Source organism: Labrus mixtus, chromosome 9 (assembly GCF_963584025.1).
Source record: "Labrus mixtus chromosome 9, fLabMix1.1, whole genome shotgun sequence".
Taxonomy (NCBI): domain Eukaryota; kingdom Metazoa; phylum Chordata; class Actinopteri; order Labriformes; family Labridae; genus Labrus; species Labrus mixtus.
This window is the reverse complement of record NC_083620.1, coordinates 9,790,503-9,818,002: the sequence shown is the minus strand read 5'-3', so window position 1 is coordinate 9,818,002 and position 27,500 is coordinate 9,790,503. Positions and strand designations below refer to the sequence as shown.

Genomic DNA, 27,500 nt, shown 5'->3' with positions numbered 1-27,500 from the left:
TGAATTACAAATGAGTCATAAATGGCACACGGCGGCCTGATATGCTCCGCTTCAGGTCAAGAGCAGGCACTGTGAAATCAGGAGGATGAAGGGAAGAAAGGAGTGTGCCGAGCTGACCTGAGATGGGTTTTTTTAAAGCCCAGAGGGAGGAGGAGAGACGGGCAGATGTTGTTGTTTATATGGTGTGGACTTGTTTCTGTGCATATCTGCAAGAAATAGTCGTCAACACGACTCGTACACACTGTGCTCTCCAGGGAAAAAAAACAGAGTCAGGTAAGTTTGGTCCCCCTGAAAGACTGCCTAGCCTGAAGACATCCTCGCAGGGAGCCTAAGACACACACTCACACACATGCACACACACACATGCACACGCACACACACATGCACACACACAGACAGACAGACAGACCTGAGCCCCAGGCCCTTCTGGTTGCAGAAGCCTCCTCAGTTCTGATTCATCGCAGGCCTCTCACTCTTATTTAACTCCAGCATCACTTTTCTGATGCGACACTCTCACTTTTAATCCTGTTAGTTCCACTTTGAACTTCCTCCCCAGCATGTTAATATTCACTGCAGACAGTTTTTTGATGTTGATGTGTTTTCAAAGAGATTTTCTGTGCTGTCTTGTGTGAGATGCACAGCAGGGGGGCTGCACTGCTCACTTGTAACATCTGCACCTGTTTTACTCCTCTCTCCTTTTGTCAGGGTCCGTTTGTTCACATCGCCAGCTTGTGTGCCGCTCTGCTCAGCAAGTTCATGTCTCTGTTTGGAGGGATCTATGAGGTCAGTCGGATTTTCTGTTTTTGGGTCTTCACACATTTCTGTTTCTCATTTCTTACAACTTCAGATGCTGTGTTCACAGTCTATCACAGTAACTTCAATTTAAACCTTCATACGGTTTTCTTGTAAACACACACGGTACACCTCATACACCTGATAATAAAACCATTCCTTTCACCAAGTGTAAAATCTGCATATAAAACCAAACCTCTCTGAGCATGTCTTCTGGCCTCTGACGGCTCCTGCTGCAAAGATTGCAGGTGTGATAAATCTTAGATCCAGCTGTCTGACTGCCCTTCAGATTGTTGTGTATACTCGGGCTGTAGACTGCATTCGACCTGGACCAATGTGATGTCACACTTTGGTTGGTGATCTAACGTTTTGATTGCTTTTGGCTGTTGCCTTCAGGGGACTCCAGCGCCCCCTGCAGGAACAGACGAGTGACATCACTCAGGCATCGTCCAGTAGTATTTTCAGTCTCTGGTACGGTTAAAGATTGGGAAAAAAATCTGTGAATGCACAAATTCTTTACTCCTTTCCATTAAAATATTGTCTTAGTTGTCTTTAAACTCGACCAACAGTTATTGCAGATTTTTTAAACGTTGATTCGATTCTTCATTCGGCTCCAAAAAGTTATTTTCATGTTCAGATCTGACGGAGAGAAAATTCAGCACGATACAAATGGAAGCGTCATTAAGGGACAGGAAGAGAGGGGATCAAAAACGAGTGTGAAAAAGATGGAAGGAAGGAAAGCAAATCATTTCCTACTTCATCATCTCCTCCTCCTCCTCCTCCTTCCTCTCAATCTTCTCCGTCCGCTAGGATCAAGGAGGGCACAGAAAGTCTTATCTCTCATCTCTCTCTTTTCTCTGAAGATGTGAGCTCCTCTCATAGGAAGGGGGGGGTTGGGGGGGGGGGGGGGGGGTGAAGAAAGTACAGAGGGCAGTGAGACAGAGACCTGCGGGTGCCAGAGCCCCAAAGTCCCCGTGCTGCTTCCATAATACGGCCTTATACTCTTTTATATACGCTGATGTCATCAGCTTTAATGTCTCGCTGCAAAAATAAGATCCAAACTGTCCTGATACAGTTTTTAACGAGACATATTCACATTAAACATTTCTCTAATTATTGAAGTTCATAAAAGTTCTTGTTTTAGCACTAATATGTGTCACTAGTCTGTTTACAAAGCCCCCAATGATGAGAAAAGTCCATCCTCTTCATCTTTTGCCTGCTCCACTTTTCAGGAAATGTGTGCTCAAACAGGCCGTTTGGAGATTTTCCCTTCATGACATCACAAAGGGCAGTAACCCCTCCCCCAGGTGGGTGACACTCCCACAGCTAGGTGTTTGTTCTGCCCTCTGAGTCTGCCTCCTCACCATAAACAATAGGACATGGAGCGAGAAAGCCCGAGCCACCCAAGCCCTTCCAGAGAGGGGGCGTGGTCAGACACAGCTCATTTACATATTTAAAGGTACAGACACAGAAACAGCCTGTTCTGAGCAGGGCTGAAATAGAGGGGTTTATAGACATGATCAAATACAGGATCAGAGTGGATTTAGAACCAGAAACTTCACAGACATGTTTTGAGGAGATCTGAGACTTATTTAAACTGGTTGAAGAGGAGGAGGATATGTAGCCTTTAAAGAAAATCTAGCATGTCTCAGGCATTCAGACATACTTCAGTTTAAAAGTCACTCTTTCCCTAAATTTTCCATTTTCCATTTTCCCTTTTTTAACTTTATAAATATTTCCATCTGGCTGTCTCTCTCTTCCGTTCTCATCCTCGTCATTCTTCATCCTCCTCCGTATATGTCCCCAGTGTGTTCGACTCAGTGATAGCAGCAGGAACAAATCTGTTTTAGTATCGCTTTGTTCTGCACCTCGGGACTAAAAACCTCCGTCCAGGGGGAAATCAGGGGAAGGGGGGGTCATCGTTTAAAAGAGAGATATGCACTCTAACTAGTACACGGAGACACTGGGTAGAGTATCATCTCTGGTCTCGACACCACTTTTTGAAGGTCTCGGCCTGGTCTTGGTCTCAGATTGGGCAGACTCCAGATTTTAAATCAAGACCGGTCAAGACCACCACTAATCGGCAATTTGTTCCACGACCCCTAGGAGTCATTGTCTTGGTCTCGACTCTCTCTCTCTCTCTCGGTTATTGTGGTCTTGACTACAACACTAATCATCATTATTGTCACCATCCACATCGTTTCCCTGTAACCCTCTGTAACTTTTTTCCCTCTCTCTCTCTCTCGTGTTGTGCTGCATTTTATTGCATATTTATGCTGAATCTGTGTGTGTGTGTGTGTGGGTGTGTGTGTGAAGTGTCCCTCTGCAGCTGTCTCTCTCTCTCTCTCTCTCTCTCTCTCTCTCTCTATCTCTCTCTCTCTCTCTCTCTCTCCAGAGTTTGAAGTGCGGTATGCTAATGTAGCCTGTGGGCTGTAAAAACCTGCTTTCTGTTCCACCGCTCTTTTAGATAGAGTGTCAAAAAGAGGGATGAGTAGTACTCCACACGCACACACACACACACACACACACACACACACACACACACACACATGGAATACACCATGGTTTCCAAACAGCAGACACATCATCTCATAATATTTCTGAAAACATGTTTTTATCACGTGCACGTCGGCTTATTTATTGATTTATGACGATGAGTGTCTGGGATTTTCTCGATTTGCAGCGCTGCACACCGAGACAGCGTTTTTAAGTATCAACATTCATTTATATCAAACGAGTATCTGAACTTTGTTTTTTGATTCCCATGCTACACGAAGGAAGACGCCATGAAGGTAACTCCCAGCATGCTCCACTGTCCAAAGTCTTCTCTTGAATTTAAACTCAGACGGTTCATACTCGTCAGGGAGGCTTTATGATATTTATTAATTAAATGATTTTAACGGCTTCTCCTGTTCAATATGAAGCCTGACACAGAAAGTACCTTTGGGAACCTTTGGGTCACTTCACTAGAGTTTAAAATAATCGTCTAACTTATGGAGGCTGCATGGTGCTGCAGTGGTTAGCTCTGTTGCCTCACAGCGAGGAGGTTCCTGGTTTGAATCCCCGTCTGACAGGAGCCTCTCTGTGTGTAGTCTGCATGTTCTCTCCGTGCATGTGTGGGTTCTCTCCGGGTACTCCGGCTTCCTCCCACAGTCCAAAGACATGCTCGTTAGGTTAACTGGGGACTCTAAATTGTCTGTAGGTGTGAATGTGAGTGTGGCTGGTTGTCTGTCTCTATATGTCAGCCCTGTGATTGACAGGTGAACAGTCCAGGTGAAACCCAGCCCCTCGCCCAGTCACAGCTGGGATCAGCTCCAGCCCCCTCAAACTCAAACCTTTACTTTTATTTTGTTAACCTGGCACCGCTGTAATGAATAAATATGAAACTCCCAGCTCATCTGTCTCGTGTTTATTCCCTCTCTTTTGGGCGGACATTTTTATGAATGTAAATCAGCTTTTAGCGAATTCTCATGAGCTCTCTGTGAACAGGAGCCATAGATCAAGTAGAAATGAGAATTGAGAGGAAGTGTTAGCGGAGGAGAGAGAGAGGAGAGTCTGAATATCACTCACAGACCTCGAGAGAAAAGATATCTGGGAAGTAAAGGAGAAAGATTCCTGCAAGGAGCCCGATGTTTGTCTGCTGATCATGTGTCTGTGATCATAAATGAGTGAGTTCAGATCACAGTAAATGGTCAACAGGAGTTCTGGGACACGTGATTTCAACGTTCCCTCCGTCCTGAAGGCGTTTCTATATTCACACATTTTGCTGAGCAAGCTGTATTTGGACTTTGTATATCACTGTGTGTGTGTGTGTGTGTGTGTGTGTGTGTGTGTGTGTGTGTGTGTGTGTGTGTGTGTGTGTGTGTGTGTGTGTGTGTGTGTGTGTGTGTGTGTGTGTGTGTGTGTGTGTGTGTGTGTGTGTGTGTGTGTGTGTGTGTGTGTGTGTGTGTGTGTGTGTGTGTAAGCAGCCGTACAGCGTGCTAAATAGACTTCAATATTACATGTATATGTTTGTAAGAACAAGAAAAGCCTTCAGCATGAGTGTACAGTAGAGGGAGCAACGCAACACATACACACACACACACACACACACACACACACATTCACTACTCCTCTTTATCTTTGACATGCTGCTTGAAGGAAACCAGTCTCATAGGAATGACGGTGAGTACGACCAGGCATGGCTAAGAACAACAGCAACTCAATCCCCCATAATGCACCACGCCCCCTTGACCCCCTGACCTCCTGTTATGCGGTCATGCAGTTCAGTGTTGTATGTATTAGTTGTTGTTGTTATTTTCTTCTTCCTGTGGTTGGACACAATCATACAAACACCTCATGAAGGATGCTTCCTGTCATTCCTGAAACTATCTGGCCTGTCAGAACCAAATAGGTGAAAAGGTCAGAGGTCAAAATAAGTCATTTTGATGGACGTACTCTAATCAGGGGCCTGTATTTGCAGGACTTATGTTCCAGCATTTAGAGTCAGTTCTGCAGTTGTCAGCTAAAGCGACGAACCGTGGAAATATCAGGATGACTTTGTGCCTGTTTGGAATTAAAATATACAAAGATGACTATTTTAAAAGTGTGTGTGTGTGTGTGTGTGTGTGTTTCAGAATGAGTCGAGGAACATCGAGATGCTGGCAGCCGCCTGTGCTGTGGGAGTGGGATGCTGCTTCGCTGCCCCAATAGGAGGTGAGTGATGATAACAGTGACATGAGTCTGGCACACAACAGAGTGTAGGTGTGTTTTATTGACTGTTGTCCTCTAACGCAGCGTGTTGTAACACATGACTCAGTAGAAGGTAATATCTCTGTTTGTACACTTAATAACACCTCAGGTTCACAGGTTCACTTTGAGTCAGCTCATCTTACAACACGTGTGAGCGTTTATTCAGCTAATGAAGGAACAGCGTTAGGATGAGTCTGAAGGTTACATTCAGATATCAGGAGTAAAGATTACTCAACATGTCTGAGAGTGAAATGAAGAGGAACACTCTGAGGGCCGGATCCACTAAGGGTTGTTTAGGGACCCCGGCAAGGATCTGAGTACACCCTGATCCTAAAGTCTGGTTCATTTGATCAGGGTGAACACACAGCGTGTTTGACTCTGGTACCGTGCCCGCTAGAAGAGGTGATCTTGGGCATTATTCATGTGTACTCGAGTACGGTCAGCAGGAGATGTGAACGCAACCGTGCTCAAACAAGGAAGTTGACCGCTATATGACGTAATTCTGTTTCTTCAAAATCCGTCGTATCCGTGCACCACAAGCCCGTTTCGTCCTCTTAGCTGCATGGTGGATGTGGACGTAGGAAGAGGGTCGTTGCTGGCGTCTCAGAAATAATAAAAACATCCACAGTTGGCAGAATGGACTCAGTCCACGAGTGGTTGCCATGGTTACTTCTTCCTTTTTTGCTTTTTCGGCGGATTTGCAAACCGACTATGTGCATACTGCCACCTGCTGTATCGGACTGTGTACATACGCAAGTGTACCCGGGTACGGAACGATGTTACTGATGTGAACGCAGACCAGCGGGCGAGGGGGAGGGGTTTTTAATCGTGCTCCTGCACGGTACAAAACAATCGTGCCTGATGTTTCGCCCTTGGCATGGATTGCACCCACTAATGAACTGTACAGAAAAGGCACCCACAATCTGCCCTGTTTCAACACCCTATTCACAAAAGAATTTGCACTGATTATATGCCGACGCTAACACGCCCTCCGTGCAGTCCGCTCTTGTTTAGCGTCTGAATGTGGAGAAAAGCCGTCTGCACCTTTACTCTGTGCAGAGATGAGCTCTCAAGCTTTATTGAGATTTCCATGTCTAAATATCATAAATGTTTGTTGTGTGTTTTGTGTTTCAGGTGTGTTGTTCAGTATTGAAGTAACATCCACGTTCTTTGCGGTGAGGAACTATTGGAGAGGTTTCTTTGCTGCTACCTTCAGTGCCTTCATCTTCAGAGTGCTGGCCGTGTGGAACAGAGACGAAGGTGAGGATGACCAGGGCTCCAGTTTAAAGTTGGTGCAAAGACTATTGTTGCCACTGATAGATGACATCACAGCTTCTCCTAGAAATGAAGCTCCCCGAACAGACAGGCTGCAGAATAACAACGTGTCCTATCAGAAATGTTCGATGTGTCCGTGCTGCTTGCAGGGCTTCTGACGTCGCTGAAACACATACATCTTAATGATGGCGCAGAAGGAGCAGCACAGGTGTAGCTGCTAACATTAATGTCTGCTGAAGTTAGACCTGGAACACCTTAATGGCATGCAGCCATCACTATTGGTAACCACACCTGGGCGCTCCAGCTGTGCAGGAAAACGGCCTCAGGCGGGGACAGGTGGGCTGTCGTATGTGAAGGGACTGAGGGATAACGGAGGCTGTGGGACGGAGCCGGGGATGTAAATGTGGTTTCTCATCTAGCAGAAAAGGAACCAAAGTTTTAGATTCCAGAAGCAGATGTTAAAACTCGGAGCCAATCCGATGGCATCCTCGGGATTTCCAGCGTCTCGTTAACCCCAATGTATGTCAACATTTTCTACACCTCTCTGTTTCCCAGAGTGCACTCTGGTAATGTTAAGTAGAAGCTCGGTTCAGCTGAACTTTCTGTCTTCTTCTCCCTCGTTATCGTTCGTTGTGCACAGAACTCCAGCTGCCCTGTCACGTGTTTAGAGCGCCGCGTCGGAATGAGAGACCCCTGCCCGTCTCTGTGGACTTTAATGATGAAGGTGATTGTTTGGGCTCGTTCGCTTTCCTAACTCATGATGTCATCTTTGTTTTCCCTCTCCAGAGACCATCACAGCACTTTTTAAAACGCGTTTCCGGCTTGACTTTCCCTTTGACCTCCAGGAGCTTCCCGCCTTCGCCGTCATCGGGTGAGTCTTGACTTGAGCTTTTCCCATTTTTATCTTTTCATAACTGAATATAGACGAGGAGCTTAGAATGTGACGACTGATTAAAACCATGGCGGTATGAACCACACACATACACACACACACTTCGCTCTCAGTGTTCTCATTTGAAAACAGTTCAACTTTTTGAAAAGCGCTCGTCGATGTCTCTTCTCCCTCACTGACCAATCCCAATAAAGACGGGGCTGGACTTAAAACGTCAGTTTTGTCAACAACAATGGCGGAGGAGAGGCTAGTCTGCCTCGTCTTTTGGAAGGAACAGTGTCAGGTGTGGAGCTGTTGCTGACTTTCGTAACCTAGCAACGATGAGCGCATACCCTCTGAAACGGACATCAGGTGTTTTATAAATGGCTTTGCATCAAAGTTTGTTCCTCCAGGTGTTCTCCGACTCCACAGGTCACATGACTCTCAGTGCTGTCTGCAGCACGTGTAGCAGCGCGTGGAGTACGTTCACACTCGTCCCAGATCAGTGCACAGGTCACTTAGAAGACATGTGGTATAGTCAGCCAGTGAACTTTAGCCTCTAACAGTGGTATCAGTGTTGTTTTTAAAACTCCTTTCCAGTTTGGTTGTTGAAAATAACTTGTTTTTTTCCACCTGATGCTGCTCTCGGAGTGGAAAAGTTTGTGTTTCCTGTCCACAGAAAGTTGAAAAATTCAGAACAGGGACTCGTTGTTTTTGCCCATCTGGTTGTTCTGACAGGAATTCCCATTTGCAGTGACGGCGGCTTTAATTCAGATATTATTCATGAGCTCCTCTCGCTGTAGCTGGTGGAGGTGTTACCTCAGGGTAGCCGGCATGAGTCACCTAACATGGATAATTCAGCCGGCAACAGTTGCTTTCTCACTGAGGCGTGTCTTATTTTATTCTGCCTTAGCCTCCGGGCTCCACCATGGCTGTGAACGATACCACGCACTCCTCAGGGGATGCTCTCTCTAACGCTCCAGCTTTCACTGCATCTCAGATGAAGAAGCACCTGCTCGCGTGTTACTCTGCATAACTCCCCCAGAGAGAGAGAAATCCTCCTTTTTCTTTTAAATCTAGTCTTGGCTCTTCATCTTCTGGCCTTTTTATTGTCCTGAGGTGATAACGCCCACTGCTGCACCAGTGCACATCCTAACAGTCCCTCCAGAGCAGGCAGCAGAGTTTATATTCCTGCTTTTACACCGTCAGATAGCGTGCTAGGACATGTCTGCATGTCGTGTGTCATGTCGACTGTAACTGTGAAGGAGAAGTCGGTCAGTGTCTCAGTCAGCTGGGCCACAACAAGTTAGGCTACAGGCAGCCAAGGCCACGTCTTCCAAGTGTCTACCTCTTTTCTTTCCCCGGTTCTTTCCCCGGTTTCCCCAGGCGCCAGAGGAGAGAATCACGAGGAAACAAGGATGCTTAGTACGAGGCATCAATCAATCAATCATTATTTGTACAGCGCCAATTCATCACAAGTGTTATCTTGAGGCGCTTTAAAAAAGAGCAGATGGGATAATATGCAGGAAGGATTTCTCCTTTGTATTCCTCTCGTTCCTGTTGTCCACACTTCCTCGCCGTTGAGGTGGAGGTCGGAGCAGGCCGTGCAGGAATGAGGACGGGCGGTGGTTGTGGGGACTACACAGTCCGATGATGGAGGGTTGGCGTCGAGTGATGGTTGGGACGACACAGCCCGATGTGATGTACCACACCCTGCAGCTTCAAGGTCCACACTATCATATCCCTAACCTCGCCTCGGCTGCAGAGGACACAAAACGAAGACTCCCTCATCATCCTGCTCATTACTTATTCAGATGTATTTGACAGAATTAATAATGCAGCAGGATAAATTTATAAGCATTAGGTTGTCTGCATGACTATTCTGTCTTTCCCTCTCAGAGCTCTGAAGAGGACTCCCACTGAGCGTTTAAATTAATGCTTATGTAAACCTCTCGACTTTGACTCCTCCGCACAGCTCGCTTTCCCTCATCTGTATCTCCTGCAAATCTTTTTTCACTCTCTTAACATCCTGTTTGTACAGATCTCTGTTCCCGTACGTGGCTCCGACTGTAAATATAAATTGACTCACTTGGAGCAGACTCATTCTGTGTTTTTATTTTGAGGCTAAATGCAGCAGAGAGGACTCCTGAAGGAGGTGTGAGGGAGAAGAATACTACTGTTGATGCTTTGTATTATTTCTCAACTGGAGCTGCAATGTATTCCATCCATCCAGTCTCAGTTTGACTACCCATAATGCATTGTTCCTCTGTGTGCGTGTGTCTCTGCAGTATTGCGAGTGGTTTCGGCGGGGCTTTGTTCGTCTACCTGAACCGACTGATCGTCCAGTTCATGAGGAAGCAGAAGGCCATCAACAGATTCCTCATGAAGAAGTAAGTCGAGGCAGTTCTCTGCCGCTTTTATTGCAAATACACAAATAGATCCACAAACACGTTCACAGATCTGCAAATCTGTAAAGTTCTTTGTAACTGACCACACACCGTAACATCCGGTATAAAAGTCTCACCGGTATCTAAGATGCAAAGACAAAACGGTTTTACACTCTTGCTGCGTGACGATTTCAATAAAGTTCAATCGTTCAATAAAGTTTGAAAGATGTCGTTTGTGTGCAGCTCTTTAGTACCGTCTGTTTTGAGTTTGCTCCTCCTATCTTCAGTATGCTAGTCGAGCTCTCAGCCTGCGGGGAAAGTTGTGACGTACAGACCCTCGTCCCTCGAGTCGCTGTGCCCACCACCTCTGGTCACTCGTTGACTTTAAATCTGTCCAGCACTCCAGAAGTTTTATTCTACTGAAAAGAATACTTCTGTTTGCTTTAAATGCACCATGATGACCTCATGATGGAGAGAAGATGGTAAAAAGCATCTAAAACACAATGAACAGGAGTGAACTTGTTGCGTTCAGTGTGTGATGGTGAGAGCTGCACTCTTGGTAATGATGTTCGCGCCTCAGTGTTTTATATTGGTTAATTGGTCGCACTGGTATATAGCAGCCAACTTTCTAGATGAAATACAGGGTATTAGAAGTGCGTCTTATAACACCGGATTTAAAGGTAGTTAATAACGGCTGTAACGCTGAAAATAGTCCTCAGTTTATATCTGAGGCGGGTCTTCATCTTGCCTTCTGGGATTTTTAAAACACTTCTACTTCTTCATATAAGATCCTCAGCTTTGTAACACGACCGATAAACGTCTGTGGGCGAGGGTTTGTTTGCCCTGAGCTAAGGCTCACAGGCTCATCCTGGTTTACTTTAGTCCACTCAGCCACGCTGGTCACTCATCATTTCAATCAAACCAGCTCCACACGGGGTCTTTTTATTAAATATGATATCAGTGTTTCCTTAGAATGTATGATGACACAATGACGGGGACAAGCAGTCAAAATGGCACCTTCAGGATTGGCTTGTCACTTATACTCCATACATGTAACGTATCTTATTAATCTTATTCTCTCTCTCTCTCTCCCCCCCTCTCTCTCTCTCTCTCAGACGTTTGCTGTACCCTGCACTGGTCACTTTACTCGTTTCCACACTCACATTCCCCCCAGGCTTTGGGCAGTTTATGGCCGGCAGAGTAAGTTCTCATCACATGATGTCATTTTTTACACACAAAGCAGAGCAAACATTACAGCACGGCTCTCAGACCTGCAGAAACAAAGAATCTAATGTTTCATTTCTTCACTTAGTAAACTAGTAGTCAGACCTTTATCAGCAGCTTTTCCTACATCAAGTAGGATGCAGCTTACATTCAGACTGTTATATAGGTTATATTTGGAGGAATGTTTATTTATTTGCAAAGTCATATTACTGAAAACTGTTGAAAACTCACCATAAAGGTCTGTACCTTTAAATGTAAATGAGCTGTGTCTGACCACGCCCCCTCTCTGGAAGGGCTTGGGTGTCTCGGGCTTTCTCTCTCCATGCCCTATTGTTTACTGTGAGAAGGCAGACTCAGAGGGCAGAACAAACACCTAGCTGTGGGAGTGTCACCCACCTGGGGGAGGGGTTACTGCCCTTTGTGATGTCATGAAGGGAAAATCTCCAAACCGCCTGTTTGAGCACACATTTTCTGAAAAGTGGAGCAGGCAAAGACGGAGAGGATGGACTTTTCTCATCATTGGGGGGTTTATAGACAGACTAGAGACACATATTAGTGTTAGAGAAACATGGTGAAGTGGATTTTGAATAATATGGTACCTTTAAGTTCGCACATCTTAGTCAGAAGAACTTTTATGAACTTCAATAATTAGAGAAATGCTTAATGTGAAAATGTCTCGTTAAAAATTGTTGCATCACAACAGTTTGGCTCTTATCTTTGCGGCGAGCCATTAAAGTTGATGACATCACCGTATTTAAAAAGTATAAGGCCGTATTAGAGTTAGAGAAACATGGTGAAGAGAAATACATCTTTAGTCGGCTTTGAAGAGAGGTCACAAAGCCCCTCCCCCTGTTGCATTTAGCAAATTAATGAAAATGAGAAAAACAACAAATCTTTTTGTCTTACCTTCAGCTGACCCAGAAGGAGTCTCTGGTGACTTTACTCGACAACCGGACTTGGGCCAAACAGGGCATTGCTGAAGAGTTTGACTACATCGGACACTCTGCGGCCTGGCAGCACCCACAGGTCAACGTCTTCGTCACCCTGGTCCTCTTCATCGTCATGAAGGTAGGCGAGAAGCCCAAGATGACAGAACATCTGTCCCGATGTCCGTGTGTTATCCAATCCTTCACTCGCTCTCTGGTGCAGGACGTCTTCTGGTACATTATGTTATATCCACACATACAGTCTCTACAGGGGCGAGATAAAGGAAGGTCACGAGGAGACAGTGATTGAACATGGCCGTATTATAAATGGGGATGGTTTGCCCTTTTTATTCGATACTGGCCCCGGGCTAATGGGAAAGGATTGGAACGGAGCCCATCTCTTCTCGTCGCTGGAACAAAGGGAGAGCAGTGCTGGAAACTCTCGCTCCCTTTCCTGTGTCACAAAGTTACGTCCCCCGGAGTTCATTTAAAGTTTTCAGTCCGCTTTGATGCCGCATCGCTGAGCGAGAGAGATGATGGGATCTGTTTAGAGGGAGACCGTGGTGCTCAGGACGTCCACCGTTAGAGAAGTGATACTGCTTCCTGATCACAAGAGGGCGCAATTTTAAAGGCGTGTATAAAAATCTTTAAAAACTTTTATGTTGAACATTTCAGTAAATTTGAGGACAAGAGGACGTCCTTACTGGGTTGTTGGATCACAGCTGATTACATTTTTTTCTGGAATAAAAGGTTTGAGGTGGTGGCGCAGTGGTTAGTGCGTGCGCCCCACGTTTGGAGGCTGTAGTCTTCCAAGCGACGGCCCAGGTTCGACTCCCGCCTGTGGCTCCTTTCCCGCATGTCGTTGCCCAATCTCCCTCCCTGATTTCCAATTCTATCCACTGTCCTATCTCTCCTTTAAAGGCACAAATAGCCCCAAAATAAATCTTAAAAAAAAAAAAAAAAGGTTTGAGGTGAAGATGCAGTACTCACCGTGTCCCTGTTTACCCCCCTGAGACTGAAAACCACTTTGAAACAGAGATTTGGAACAAAGCCAGTGCACTCTTGGCCCCAGTGGGGGAAAAAAACTCGCCTGTATTAGTTAAAATGCCAACGTCTCGCCACCCGTCTTAAGGTCTCTGTCCCTCTTAATAACTGAAGTTTGAGAGTTCAGACAAACTCTGTGCCCGGGCACTTTGCCTGTTTCTATTACAATCTCTCTTTCAGGCCCGCTGCAGAGGAGAGCTGCTTTTGATGTGATTAGATCGGCTTTATTACGTAAACCTCATTGACTTTGGCAACTCCGTTTGGCTGAAATAAAACGTTGTTGAGAATCCAAATAAACCCGAAGGTAGTAAACCGGCTCTCATCGTAGTAAGAGCTGTGCTATTTGTGTCAAAGTCTGCAGGAACCTGAGTGTCAGGATTGATGACCAGCTAACATTGAAGGTCCACATGGCCTCGATCCCCTGGCCCTGTCCAGTTGCCCTGTACATCATCAGTAAGATCAGACCTTACCTGTCAGAGCTACACAGCTCCTGGTTCAGGCTCCTGTGATATCACATATTGTAACTCTCCACTGGCAGGTCTTCCTACATGAACTATCAAACCCCAGCAGAGCGACTGGTCTTCAACCTCCCCAAAACATCACATGTCACTCCGCTGTTCATCTCCCTCCACTGGATCCCAGTTACTGCTTGCATCAACTCCGCTGCTCGCTTACAAAACAGCCACAAAACGGCTCCTAGCTTATGGTGATTTCGAAAGGCAGACTCCGACGCCACTTCTGGGTCAAAGCTTGGCGTGGGGACTGTGGAGCATGCGCAGAGTGCCAAGTCCAGTTTGGGTCCGATTGAGTTGTATACATGCAAGCGGAAATCGATCTCCATCGGCATTATCAAGGTGTGTTAGTCTGCTCGACTTCGAGAAATTCAATTTAGTACCATTTCAGCTGGACCAACATGTTGGTATGAATTTTAAATGTCAGCTTTTTGTCGGACTAACTCAATAAATCGACTTTTGTAACTGCATGTAAACTCACCGAGTCTGATGGCTTTCAGCATCACTCCTCCTGGTATCTTAGCTCTGTGTGTGTGTGTGTGTGTGTGTGTGTGTGTGTGTGTGTGTGTGTGTGTGTGTGTGTGTGTGTGTGTGTGTGTGTGTGTGTGTGTGTGTGTGTGTGTGTGTGTGTGTGTGTGTGTGTGTGTGTGTGTGTGTGTGTGGTTGTGTGTGTGCGCGGGTGTGTGTGTGTGTGTGTGTGTGTGTGTATGTATGCACGAGAACACGGGGTAACCAGAGACAAATTCAGCTTTTCCCAGATGTGACACAGAGGTGAGATGAGTACAGTGCAAGGACACAAACATGTGCACACTTTTCCAACTTTAATCCGCCACCTGCAAAAATCTCATCAAGCTGCTCTCACCATCTATCTCACATCTTTCCTCTCACGCGCACACACACACACACACACACACACACACACACACTGATACATACAGCATTCAAACTGAGGCTGTAATGGCTCTGTATAATTACAGCCTTTGCTTTTTCCCCCTGGTGATTTTCAAAGAGGAGATTGCTCGCTCCCTCTCTCCCGTTCTCGGTAATGAATGGTTCTTTTATTCCGCATGGCAGCCATCTTGTCTTGTTGCTTCTTTTCATGCAGATACTTCTGGACAGCTCTCATTCCAGCTGCTAAACTTGTGAAGGTGCGTGGAAAGAGTCTAGGAAGTAGATGCTGACAGGTCGGCAAATAAAGATGCTGTAAAAACTAAAATTACATGTGGGAGGCAACACGGAGGCGAGAATGTGTCGTAGGCACAGAGGCTGCTTCTGTTTGTTGTTGAGAAGACGAGCGTAAGTGGGGGAACTTCTGTGAAAGTTTGAAAGTATTTGTAACTGTTAAGCACACCTGAAAAGACACACAAGAACACACACATGAACACACACTCACTTGCAAACTCACTTGGCATTCTTTGCAGCTAAGTGCTATTTTTAGTGGTGTTCAATTATCCCCATCAGCAGCTCTCAGTGAGGGATGTGTTTATTAATACAGGTGTGTGTGTGTGTCCTACAAGCTGAATGAGTCCTCTGCTATCTGTGTGTGTGTGTGTGTGTGTGTGTGTGTGTGTGTGTGTGTGTGTGTGTGTGTGTGTGTGTGTGTGTGTGTGTGTGTGTGTGTGTGTGTGTGTGTGTGTGTGTGTGTGTGTGTGTGTGTGTGTGTGTGTGTGTGTGTGTTGGGTATGTGTGAGACACATTGACAGAGTGCTGTGCGACACTGTAATTGGAGTGGGAGTAGAAGAAGGGCCCCTGAGGGTCCCCTGAGGCCCCCAGGTGATAGACTGTCCTCTCAATGTGACACACACACACACACACACACACACACACACACACACACACACACACACACACACGAGCATGGACGGCTCCCAGATGACTGACAAATTAAATGGAATATAAATGTCCTGAATAGTGCGTCATAACTCATACCCTTGACCTGAGTATCCTCCACTCGTCCCATCTTTCCACCTCGCTCCTGTTGTTGTTGTTCTGCAGCAGCGCTCTCTGTAGTCGTGTTCCTCTGTTTCACCTTGTTTATCTGTGTTTTAGCCACTTTTCTGACAGTTAAAATATGATTAAAGACAATAAATCAAGGTTCATTCACAGCCAGGGGGCATAAAGTGCAGTAATAGGTGATAAACTTTGCTCTCACCTGTGAGCTTTAACATTCTTTTGATTATAAATCTGAATGAAAGTCGGTTGTAGATCACTTTTTAATTGACCGTGTTTGAAACCCTCGGGGAGTGGAGCAGAATTTAAAAGTGAGACTTTTATTTGAAGCGCTTCGATGGTTTCTTTTTAAAACCAAAATATACAAAAACAAAAGTATGAGGGATGGATTATTAAACAATGGGTTTGTCTGCTTTAATGTAAGCTAAACATTAGCATACCTGGCTAACTAGCTTTATATATAGTAACTATAAAGTGTGGCTAGCATTGGTTGGAATCAAGAGTGCTTTAAGTGGAAATTAAACAAGAAATATGGTATTTAACCATGTCTTTGCCATTGGACCTTTATAGGAGCAATATGTAACTCTGACACCTAGTGTTTAAAATGGGAACTGCAGTCCAGAGTCAAAACATTATAGAGAGCTGTCCCCCCTCCTCTCTAGAGTCAATGCTCACACAGGTTGTCATGTGGTGGACACTGAAGCTTCAGTGTTTATCCAGCTCTGCATCGGTCTGTAAACCTTTCTGTGTTCTAACCTCTCTCCATTTTTCAAAATCATCTCCAATATTGATCCTAGTTTGAGCACGTTTCTGCTCGTGGAGCTTATTAGAAACATGCAGAGGCTTTTTAGGTCGGGTACAATCACTTCTATCTGAACCACTTCTCTTGCCTGCTTCCATCGCTGCAACACCTGTTGGTTTGACCTGATAACTGCTCTCATATCTGGCAAACCGAGGGGCGTCCAAAACGGCCGTGTGGGGGTGCCTTAAAACCGCCTACCTTCTCTGGTCCAAACAAATCCAGAGCATTCAGGACCAGAATCTAAAGTTAGAAGGAGGACATACTGGCTGCTGCATTGTTGTCAGAGAAGCCAGCACTTCAACATATCATGTTTCCTTAATGTCTGATCATATAGTAAGGTCACTTTATCACCAAGTTGGGCTACAATACCCATTTTAAGCACTAGTTACATATTGCTCTTTTAATGTCTTACTGCCACTATTTACTGTTGTTTTTATTTTTGTCTTCACTTGCTAAGTCAATAATACACATTTAGGTAAATTAATTATTGTTTTTAGCCAAATAAAAGTCGTTGTTTAGGCCGATTAGGACCTCGACAAAAGCCCCCCAGTGACAATAACATCAGAGTGGATTCATAAGACAGCAGCTGAGAGTATTTGAGTCCAGAAACAAAATTTATAAAGTCTCCTTATTAAGTCCGACTGAGTTTAATAACTTCTCTCTCCTTGAGCCCTGAAGCAGCTCTATAGCTTATAAGTCTCATTAAAGGCTCCGTCAAAATGTATGTGCTTCATTTAATCATTTCTAATTGGATCTTAATGTAGAAAGTTTTCTATAATAGCTTTTTCTTTTAGCACTTTTAGGTTTTTAAACCGACAACCTGATCAAACCCCGGCTCACTTGCTGGCTTCTCTCCCCGACAGTTCATCCAAGTCAGCGTGAGGTTGAGGATCCTCATACATTTTGATGGTCATGCACTTCCTCAGTGAGACGTACGCTCAGTAGATTACATTAGATTAGATTACATGAAATATTAATAATTCCTTTAGAGGAAAGTGACTCGTTCCTGCTGCAAAGATTTGATTATAGCGACGGATAGGGGGGCAACAAGTGTCCTGTTTTGGAAATATTTTGTTGAATCGTGATGCAGAATCATGGATGCTTTGATTCATGTCCGATCTACCATCTTTGAAAAGTTGCCGTGATTTGCTGGATAAGTCGTTTGGTGCCCTCTGCAGATTTATCCTGTGATTACTCTAACATACGCTGAAACGTTTGCCCATGTTTAGTTTGGACATAAAGCATTGTGACACTGTATGTGAGTTTTAAAATGGGGATCAGCAGAATATACTGAAACTCTTCAAAGAAATGACATCACATTGGGATACCAGTGTAGGCACCTGCAGACATTTCATTTTATTTTACCTTTAATACTTTTATTCTTGTACGGTGGAGTTTTCAGAGCTTGTAATATTCCTGCGGTGTTTTATTACAGAGTGCTTCCTCCAGCTCTGAGCATATCTGAAGAATACATATCAAATCTTAAGTGGCTATTAGTCCATCTCTCTGGCAACTTCCACCTGAAGGAGAAACCGCACCGCAGGGCACCTGTCATTCTGCAGATCATGATCAAATGAGTGTGGTTGCCATGGTTACGGCTCCTGTGAAACGGGGACTGGGAGAAGACACTGCAGCCAATACGCCGTCAGGCTCACCTGTAGGCAAGTGTGTGAGTGTGACAGTCGTTGTTATTGTGGGTAAACAAGCAGCTGGTTCAGATAACGCTGTTATGGACATAAAGTGGCGCTGCTGGAGACGTGTCTGTAATCCGTTCACTCAGTCCCTCGGCGCCGGATCAGAGATGTTGATCTAAGACTACACATAAAACGTGGCTGAAACTGAAATGCATTTTTAAAAACGATATCAAGGACTTTTTGTTAAAACCTTCAGCGATAAGCTTTTAAATTTAATCTAATTCAATAGTATTGACTTTCTCCCCCGCTATACATCACTAGCCTCTCACACTGCAAACACTGCACAAGTGACCTTTTCCCGACGTTGTCAGGGTGCATGTGTGAACGCGATCTTAACGTGGACGTTTTCTGTCTGTGTGAAGTCAGGGTGAGCCGATAGGAGACGCAGGTAGTAGACACTCCGAGAAGTGATAACGTCCTGAAGGTTGAGCTGAGTTTCTTTGGCTTGCCTTTCTGCCTGTCCATCTGTTAACATGGAGGAGGCGGAGCTTATGGCCTATACTGCAGCCAGTCAGTAGGGGGAGCTGTGATGTATTGGCTTCACTTTTGAGACAACATTGTGTTGGATAGTATGAAGCATTGTACTGTGGAGGCTCTCGGTCTTAAAGACCAGACGACAGCTGGGTTCAGGTACTAAATCCCATACTAAATAACCTAAAATCATAACTAGATTAAACTGCATCGTTCTCTGCTTGTGTGTGTGTGTGTGTGTGTGTTTTGTTTATTTTGTGACTATCTGTCCAACAGCCACACAGGTACACACTAAGAAACACACTCCTCAGAGTTCATGGCCTCTGTGATAAAGTTAATCCTGTGTTATGAGTTCTCAGATCCTTTAAACCTTTCTAGTTTTTATTAAGGTTTCACAGGCCGGACAGAAGAGAAAGAATAAAAGAGGAAGTGATGGAGGAAGACGATGATCATCTATAAGTCTAAAAACTATCCCCATGATCGATTTTTCCATGAGGCTTCATGTTTGTGTGTTGGACTGCTCTTGTGTGAGTCTTTTACTCTCCGGCTGCATTCAGCTCCGACTATTGTCACTGAGCTTGTGTCATAGTGTGTCTGCGTAGGTGTGTGTGAACACCTACCCACTCACATATTTGTGAGCGAGTGTGTGAGGTGTGAAACAGCAGTGTAAGGTTACTGAAGGAGATCTATTACTTGGCCATGGCAGCCGGCCTTAATTACAGCTAACTATAGTCGGAGCAGAGGGAGCAGGGAGGGAGAGGAGAGGAGGTGAGGAGGTGTGGAGAGAGAGACGGAGAAATGAGCGTAATTAAAAAGTCTATTTGAAACCACGAGACGATTACGCTGATGAAGTTTGTGTAATGACTTGTACAAAAATCTAATTCTTACTTAGTCCATGCATGCAAAGCTCTTGTCTAGATTTTGTGTGTGCCTGTATGACCGTCTCAAAAGTATAAGATAGTTTTTGCCTAAATAACATCTGAAGGACATGCAGGGTGAAGATGAAACAAAGTGTGTCATTAAAGATCCATGAAAAGTCACGGAGGGTTTGCAGAAGAAAACCAGTAAATGAAAGGTTAATATAAATGTTGTGAAGGCATATGTGTGTTTTAAAGTAGTGCATCGACATTTCACACATTCACACCAAGCAACAACCTCCCGTGTTGAAACATGAAGCCGATGCTGAAGTGTAAAATCCTGCAGTTCCTTGAGTGTCCACTAGAGGCTGGCGGCAGAAGCACAGGAAGTCACATACACACCCATTCTAAACAGCCTGTTTTTACAGCAGAGATTAACATGTTTACAGCCTGGTTCAAAAAACCAAATAGGTCTGATTAGCTCATGTCTCGATCGACACACACTGTACGGGGGGTGAATGTTTTGATGACTCATCAGTTTTGATTTGATGAAGGATAAGAGTTATTCACAATAAGGTGTGTAACTGAACTGATTGACAGGTGGGTGCGGCTTAAAACCCGCCTCAGCTCCAGCTCTCAGCCTGTCGTTAGGTTGACTGAAAGTTAGACTGAGACAGCATTTCCAGCATGGAGACCGCCATCGATGGGACTCCAGCGCCCCCTTCAGGAACAGTTAATTTGCCGTCTTTCTTTCCCACCAGCGTCTTTGCCTCAACTTTAGGTGAAGTTGAGCTGTCTTTAACTGCTTTGTGATAACTCTGAGACGCTGATCTTGAACTTATGATTGGTTTGGTCATAATTGTCCGCCTTCGATGTCGAGGCTCGAGTGATAGATCGTTTATTTACTGAAGAATGGATCGATAGAACGCGGTCGTGAGGAGGATGAATTAGACCTCATATCTAAAATCCACACGAGTTTGAAGACATTGTTTTCATATTTATAGATTGATTAATGTCTTGAATATTTGTGTAGCCCCACCCCCCACCCAAGAACTCTTTGCTTAAAGTCACACACACACACACCTGTCGTTAATGCTCACACATCGTCGTGGTGACATTTCCCTTTTTGTTTGTCTTTTCTAATTAGCAGTCTTCCTTTCACATTGTACATAATCAGCCAATCGGCGGAGCCTGCACATTACCCAGGGTTCATTTGGGGGTCTTTGTCAAATGAGGAGTGAAAGTGACAGTCCAATCTAACCCCAGCAATAAGCCCCGCATGGTCGCCTCCTCCCGGCTTGTAGAGGATTGGACTCGGCTATCATCTCAGGGCACACAGGATGGCACTCTGACGTTAATTGAAATGCCACCTTGTTCTTTTTTCTATGTCGTCTCTCTCCTGATCGCCCTCTTTGTTTTTCTCTTTTAGTTCTGGATGTCTGCCCTGGCCACCACCATCCCAGTGCCCTGCGGAGCCTTCATGCCAGTATTCGTCATCGGTAAGCAGCAACCAGCCCGGAGACATCCTGCCCATTAAAACAGGACGGAGCGAGGCTGGCTCTTTAATTTTCACATATATTTGAAATGAGCTCAAAGTTCCTAAAGCAGGATTTACATCACATGCAAGTTGTTAACTGAATAAAATATAATTTAAAAAATAACCTACAAAACTTAAAATGCTCATCTTGCAACCATCCAACTTTCTAGAATGGATATAAAAATGCTAGCAACAAGTTAGTTAGCTAGGTAGTTAGCTCAGTGGAAGGATGTCTTATTAGTTAAAGGAGGAGTCAGTAGAAATGTTTGTAAACACAAATTTCAAACGTGGCCCCTCCTTTTGGGCTCATTGCCCCCCAGAAGCCCCGCCCCCTGCAGGACGTAGTGTGTACGTTTACTGCTTGTAACTACACTGCAAGCTAACGCACGCTAGCACAAGCTAACCGCCGGTGTTTGTCACCTGCCTGTCCAACAGGAAGCAGAACAACTCCACGTCCATGCGTAAAAGACAACACAAGGTTCACCCTCGTTTTAGAACGAGCTTTATCCACTTGGTGTTTCTCCTCACTGTGATTATATTTTCTCTTCTTTGCTGCTACGTCCACGTCTCTTCCAATCACTGAATTGTATCCACTCCTAAACTCACCTGCTGCGCTGTCATTGGCTGGAAGAAACACACCAGCTCCGCCCAGAAACGTCCTTTGTCAACCAGAACAAAGCAGAACAGTAAAATCCAGTCAGAGTCTCTGCAGACACAGTCACCAACACACATGTATGGAGGCCCAGAAGGGATGATGGAGCAGCTTTACTTTAGGAGAAGTCTGTATTTTATTTTGAAGGAGACAGGATACTGACTCTACCTTTAACGTTTACTTTATTAATTTAAAGATCATTTCTATTTACTTACTAGTCTGGATTGGATGAGGACTTTCAGTGGAGTGATACGTAGCAGAGAATCAATTTGTTCTTCTTGCACAACTGGAACATATTCATGTCTAAGTTAAACGTTTTGTTAAGATTGTTAACTATTAGGTTTCTTTAACCATTCAAAGAGTTGAAACTGAGTTACTGTCTTTGTTTTTCAAACATTCAGACTACAGCAGCTACTTAACACCAGTTAGTTCATAATGGCCCTCAGTACTGACTGTCGCTGTGTTTCTTTGTGTTCCTGTTCCTGTTCCTGTTGGTCTCAGGGGCAGCTTTTGGTCGTCTGGTTGGAGAGAGCATGGCAGCCTGGTTCCCAGATGGCATTCACACGGACGGCACCATTTACTCCATCGTGCCAGGAGGTTACGCTGTCGTCGGTACGTGAAGGACACACTCATGGTTCTTTACCTATTACACTGAACAGTCTGACTCTCATCACCGCTGAAGAGTCATACTCAGTCTGTTTTCTCCCGTCTATAAACAGAATTCAAATCATTAGAAGCTGAAGTTTGTCTCCTTCATAACCAGTTCAGCTGCTGTTGAGTGATGTTAATGTTTTCATTTCTTCTCATTACGATCTTGGCAAGGCATCACTCCCTTCACTCTTCTCACCAATACTTAAAGAAAACAAATCGCCTCAGTTTACAGTTTAGAAGTAAATATGACGTGAGGAATATATAGTCAGCCTCAAATGCTTCAGACTGAATCTGTTAGATTTAAGAGATTCCCAGACGAGCCGTTACAAGAAATAAAAGACAAACCTCGAAGATTTACGAGCCACAGTGGTGCTGTCAGGAAGAACTTTCTGTTGATGTTGCATCATTAAATAAAATAATGTCAAAGATTTCCTTTACCCCCTGAAAGTCAATGATATGAATTACACGTTTTGAATTTGTCCTGCAGCTGTTGAACAGTTAAGTCCTCTCTGTGTGTCGTTACTCTGCTTCATGGTGTTTAAAGTGTAAAAACTGAAAATATACCAGAATAATGCACTTAACTTTTTAACAAAAGACAAGATTTTGTAATCATTAAAGCAACCACAGGAACGTTTGCTTCTGCCATGACGGCTCTGATAGCAACTGCTTTTTGTCGTACCTTAAAGGTCCAATCAGTAAGATGTGTAGTGAGTGAAATGATAAAGTGACCTTACTATATGATCAGACATTAAAGAAACATGTTATGTTGAAGTGCTGGCTTCTCTGACAACAATGCAGCAGCCAGTATGTCCTCCTTCTAACTTTAGATTCTGGTCCTGAATGCTCTGGATTTGTTTGGACCAGAGAAGGTAGACGGTTTTAAGACCCCCCCCCCCCCACACGCCGGTTTTGGACACCCCTCGATTTGCCAGATATGAGAGCAGTTATCAGGTCAAACCAACAGGTGTTGCAGCGATGAACTGGTTCAGATAGAAGTGATTGTACCCGACCTAAAAAGCCTCTGCATGTTTCTAATAAGCTCCACGAGCAGAAACGTGCTCAAACTAGGATCAATATTGGAGATGCTTTTGAAAAATGGAGAGAAGTTAGAACACAGAAAGGTTTACAGACCGATGCAGAGCTGGATAAACACTGAAGCTTCAGTGTCCACCACATGGCAACCTGCGTGAACATGGACTCTAGAGAGGAGGGGGGGAGACAGCTCTCTACAATGTTTAGAATTTAGACTGCAGTACCCATTTTAAACACTAGGTGTCATAGTTACATATTGCTCCTTTAAGTTCTGTCCGATCGATCACATTTTTTAAACTAATTGCAGATAAACTGCTATTTGCATCAAATAAATCCTACTTTTATGTAACAGATGGAACATGTAATGTAACAGAAAGTGTACTTCCTGTCCTGCAACCAGCTGTGCTTTCATAACGACATCTCCATGCCCGCTGGTGCTGCTGGTCTAATGAGATGCAGCGCCGTCATGTTCTCCGCCGTGCTACTTGTTGACAGCTGTGCTGATAACGCCGCTGTTACACGACGGTGGCGGCTGCTCTTCTCAGGCTGCTGATGTTGTCGTGGTTCTCCGTAGCAGATGACTCAGCCCGTTACCGGCCTGTCGCTCTGATGAGCCTCTTTCATTGCAAAGCCGAGCTCGCTTTAAGGACTAAATGTTAGGCCGGGCAGTGGGAGCAGTAGCATTTATCAGAGGCGGGACGGCAGACGTACAAAAGGCTTAATTAAGTTACGAGGAAGAACAATGAAAGCTTTCTGCGTAGGCTCTAACACACACCATCTGTTTCTCGCTCTCTCTCCGCTCGCCCCTCTCCTTCACTTGATTCGAATGCTTTTTCCAGCGTTCATCTCGTTCATTTGATTGGACTCATCCATTTTCTCTGTCAAGCAGTGAAGGCTCACTTCACCCCGTGCTGCTCTGTGTGATCGGATGCAGCTTTTATATGAGAGATTTTGTGTCTCCCTTTGTTATTGAATCAGCTGAATGAGAACATTTTCTCTGTTAGCGAGCACGAAGGAGGAATGAGACTTCAGTTTGTTGGAGTACAAACAGATCGAGGGTTAAAAGTGCTTTAAATATATTATGTGAAATATTGCTGCAGTGGTTAGCTCTGTCCCCTCACAGCGAGGAGGTTCCTGGTTTGAATCCCCGTCTGACAGGAGCCTCTCTGTGTGGAGTCTGCATGTTCTCCCCGTGCATGTGTGGGTTCTCTCCGGGTACTCCGACTTCCTCCCACAGTCCAAAGACATGCTCGTTAGGTTAACTGCTGACTCTAAATTGTCCGTAGGTGTGAATGTGAGTGTGGCTGATTGTCTGTCTCTATATGTCAGCCCTGTGATTGACAGGTGAACAGTCCAGGGAGTAACCCTGCCTCTCAACCAATGACAGCCTCTTTATGACCCAAAAAGGAGACGAAACCATCAGAGAAAAGTTTGAATGTATTGTTTTATGTAACGCCTAAAGCTTCTGTGGCGAGGTAGATGTCAGACGAGGTGATTTACAGAAATCCTTCCAAACAAGCTTTTTTTTAAATGTCCACGCCAGAGATTCATTGTGAGTTGCACATTAGGCATTTGAAATAGAGCAGGGAGAAATGTATTGTCCGAAAACATTGCTTACACATGCAAAGGACAGGAGGAGACACGGAGATAAATCCTCTCGATGTGTCTGCAGGGGGCGTCGACGTTGACACAAAGAGAGCGTGTCTTGCAGCAGCTTGTGATCAGAGGTTTGTGTCATGAAGAGAAAATGATGAACGAATTATTCAGGTGCTTAAAATAAACATGGCAACGTGTGAAACTCAGAGGGAATATCTGAACATGAAAGTGTTTTTTTTTTTTTTTAAACTTGAGACCGACTCATGTTTTGGCGCCCTCTTCCATTGCTGATACGGTTTCTGTTTGCAGAACTGAGCACGTCTGGTCGGACGTGAGAAACTCGTCCAGGTCTTCAGTTGTTTGTATTCCTCAACATTTTCTCTATATGCTTCTCTTTGATCTTGTTAAAGTATAACTGGTTACCATTTGAAATCCTAATCAATGTTACTGTTCATTCATTTGATGCATGATGCCCCTGAAGGACCCCCCTTATGGGTCCCGAGACCTGGTCTTCAAAACCGCTGTGCTTGACAAATGCATGCCGACAGCTCCTCTTTGTCCTCTGCTCATGACGCTGTCCTCTCTCCTCCCCTAAAGGTGCTGCGGCGTTGTCAGGAGCGGTCACACACACTGTCTCCACCGCTGTCATCATATTCGAGCTGACGGGACAGATCTCCCACATCCTGCCGGTGATGATAGCGGTGATTCTGGCCAACGCCGTGGCCCAGTCCCTGCAGCCCTCGCTCTACGACTCCATCATCAGGATCAAGAAGTTGCCCTACCTCCCTGAGCTGGGCTGGGGGAATCACGAGTACGTACATTTGAGCATCACACATCACATGACATCACATGAGGAGATACTTTAACCAGCATGAAACTCCGGCAGCTGCTGTGATGTAAGACAACTTTCAGACGTGGACAAAGAAGTCATATCAATCCATCAACATTAATGTTTCAAAAGCTCAACATTTAAAAATAATAGTACAGAAACAATCCAAATATCAGCAGTGATTGTCGAGTATTTAAAGAAAGGAAATTAAATGATGTCAGCCCTGTGATTGGCTGCAGGAACACAGGAAGTCACATTCACATGACCGGCAAAAAAGCTGTTTTTACAGCAGAAATAAACATGTTCACAGCCGGGTTCAAAAAAACAAAATATTTCTGATTAGTTTTTCTCCTCACTAGCACACACTTTAAAACGGCTCCATTTTGACTTTGAAAACGATACGTGTTATCCATAGTAGTAATGGTTTGTAAGGAGGTTTAAAACCCGCCTCAGCTCCAGCTCTCAGCCTGTCGTTAGGTTGACTCAAAGTTAGACTGAGACAGCATTTCCAGCATGGCAGCGGCTGACGATGGGACTCCAGCGCCCCCCTGCAGGAACAGACGGGTGTCGTCACTCAGGCTTCATCCGTTAATATTTACAGTGTGTGCTTCTAACAGGCAGCTTTCACACCTTCAGAGTTCACAGAGAGGGTCCGGACAGAAAGACAAACCCGGATGGAGGTGCCTGGTCCGGTGTCACAGCATGATGTAGCCTTTAATTGCTTTAACCCCAATTCATAATTCAAGCCGACCACACAGTGCCGAGTGGGATGCTGTGCTCCACACAGAGGTGCTTTTCATTTCATTGTTTGGAGACGATTATTGTTTTGGATGCTGGCAAACCATTAGGTGGAGATAATGGTTAGGATGCATCATGCACAAAGTGGGAGCAATGAGGACATTTTTTATTTCATCCTCCATCTGTTAATCATTTTCTGTGGCGGCCCCCTGAAGGGGTTCGTCCCTGTCTGCTACTTGAGTCATCCACTTTCTGCATCAGCACCTCAGTTGACCCGGGCTATCCATCTCATCGTTCTCTGCTCCTCTCTCTCTCTCTGTCTCCTCCGCCGCCGTCTTCTCCTCTGTCTCTCCTTATTATCGATTGTGACCTCATGGCCTCTCCAGCCCGTCCTCGGCCTCCTCTTCTGTCTGTAAGTGTGTCTGAGAGAGAGAGGAGAAGGGAGAACACTGCGTGTAATGTGAGCTGAGGTGTCAGAGAGGTGTTGCGTGGTTTGTTATTTTCCCTTTGCTGATTATGTAATGAGGCAAACTGCGGTCACACGCTCATGTTCCCTTTTTAAAAGCATCACTGCGATTAAAAAGAAAATAACTGTTTAGAGTCTTACACATTATGTTTAACTTTATGACTCCCTGAGGGTGAATTCAGAGTTACCCTTTGTTACTGAGAGACACACACTGGCTACAGGATCTATGGACATGTATGGAAAGATGTCAGAGTGAGGGGGCTGCACACAGGGGGCGCTATGAGTCGTTCCTGCTCAAGGGAACCTTGGCAGTACTCAGGCACGTCTCCAGCAGCCAGACCAGTTTCCATACTTTGTCTGTGGGATGATGGATCTGAATGACAGAAGGGGGTTTTCAGCTGCATCACACAGCGTCATATCTCCCCTGGGTGAGGAACCCTCCTCTCCCAGAGTCTCTCTCTCT

The 27,500-nt window shown here is 45.0% G+C and overlaps 2 protein-coding genes across 2 annotated transcripts in view; one reads left to right on the top strand and one right to left on the bottom strand.

Annotated features, from left to right (window-relative positions):
- Window positions 1-27,500, bottom strand: part of fam131ab (family with sequence similarity 131 member Ab) — a 130,928-nt gene that overhangs the window by 24,795 nt on the left and 78,633 nt on the right. The gene's annotated exons all lie outside the window — the stretch shown is intronic.
- LOC132980179 (chloride channel protein 2-like) overlaps window positions 1-27,500 on the top strand; it is a 121,832-nt gene that overhangs the window by 58,956 nt on the left and 35,376 nt on the right. The window contains exons 6-15 of the mRNA XM_061046152.1: window positions 706-783; window positions 5,409-5,487; window positions 6,658-6,783; window positions 7,585-7,669; window positions 9,958-10,059; window positions 11,172-11,256; window positions 12,193-12,348; window positions 20,966-21,035; window positions 22,227-22,337; window positions 25,602-25,815. Coding sequence (XP_060902135.1) covers window positions 706-783; window positions 5,409-5,487; window positions 6,658-6,783; window positions 7,585-7,669; window positions 9,958-10,059; window positions 11,172-11,256; window positions 12,193-12,348; window positions 20,966-21,035; window positions 22,227-22,337; window positions 25,602-25,815 — 1,106 coding nt within the window. The remainder of the gene's footprint in view (window positions 1-705; window positions 784-5,408; window positions 5,488-6,657; window positions 6,784-7,584; window positions 7,670-9,957; window positions 10,060-11,171; window positions 11,257-12,192; window positions 12,349-20,965; window positions 21,036-22,226; window positions 22,338-25,601; window positions 25,816-27,500) is intronic.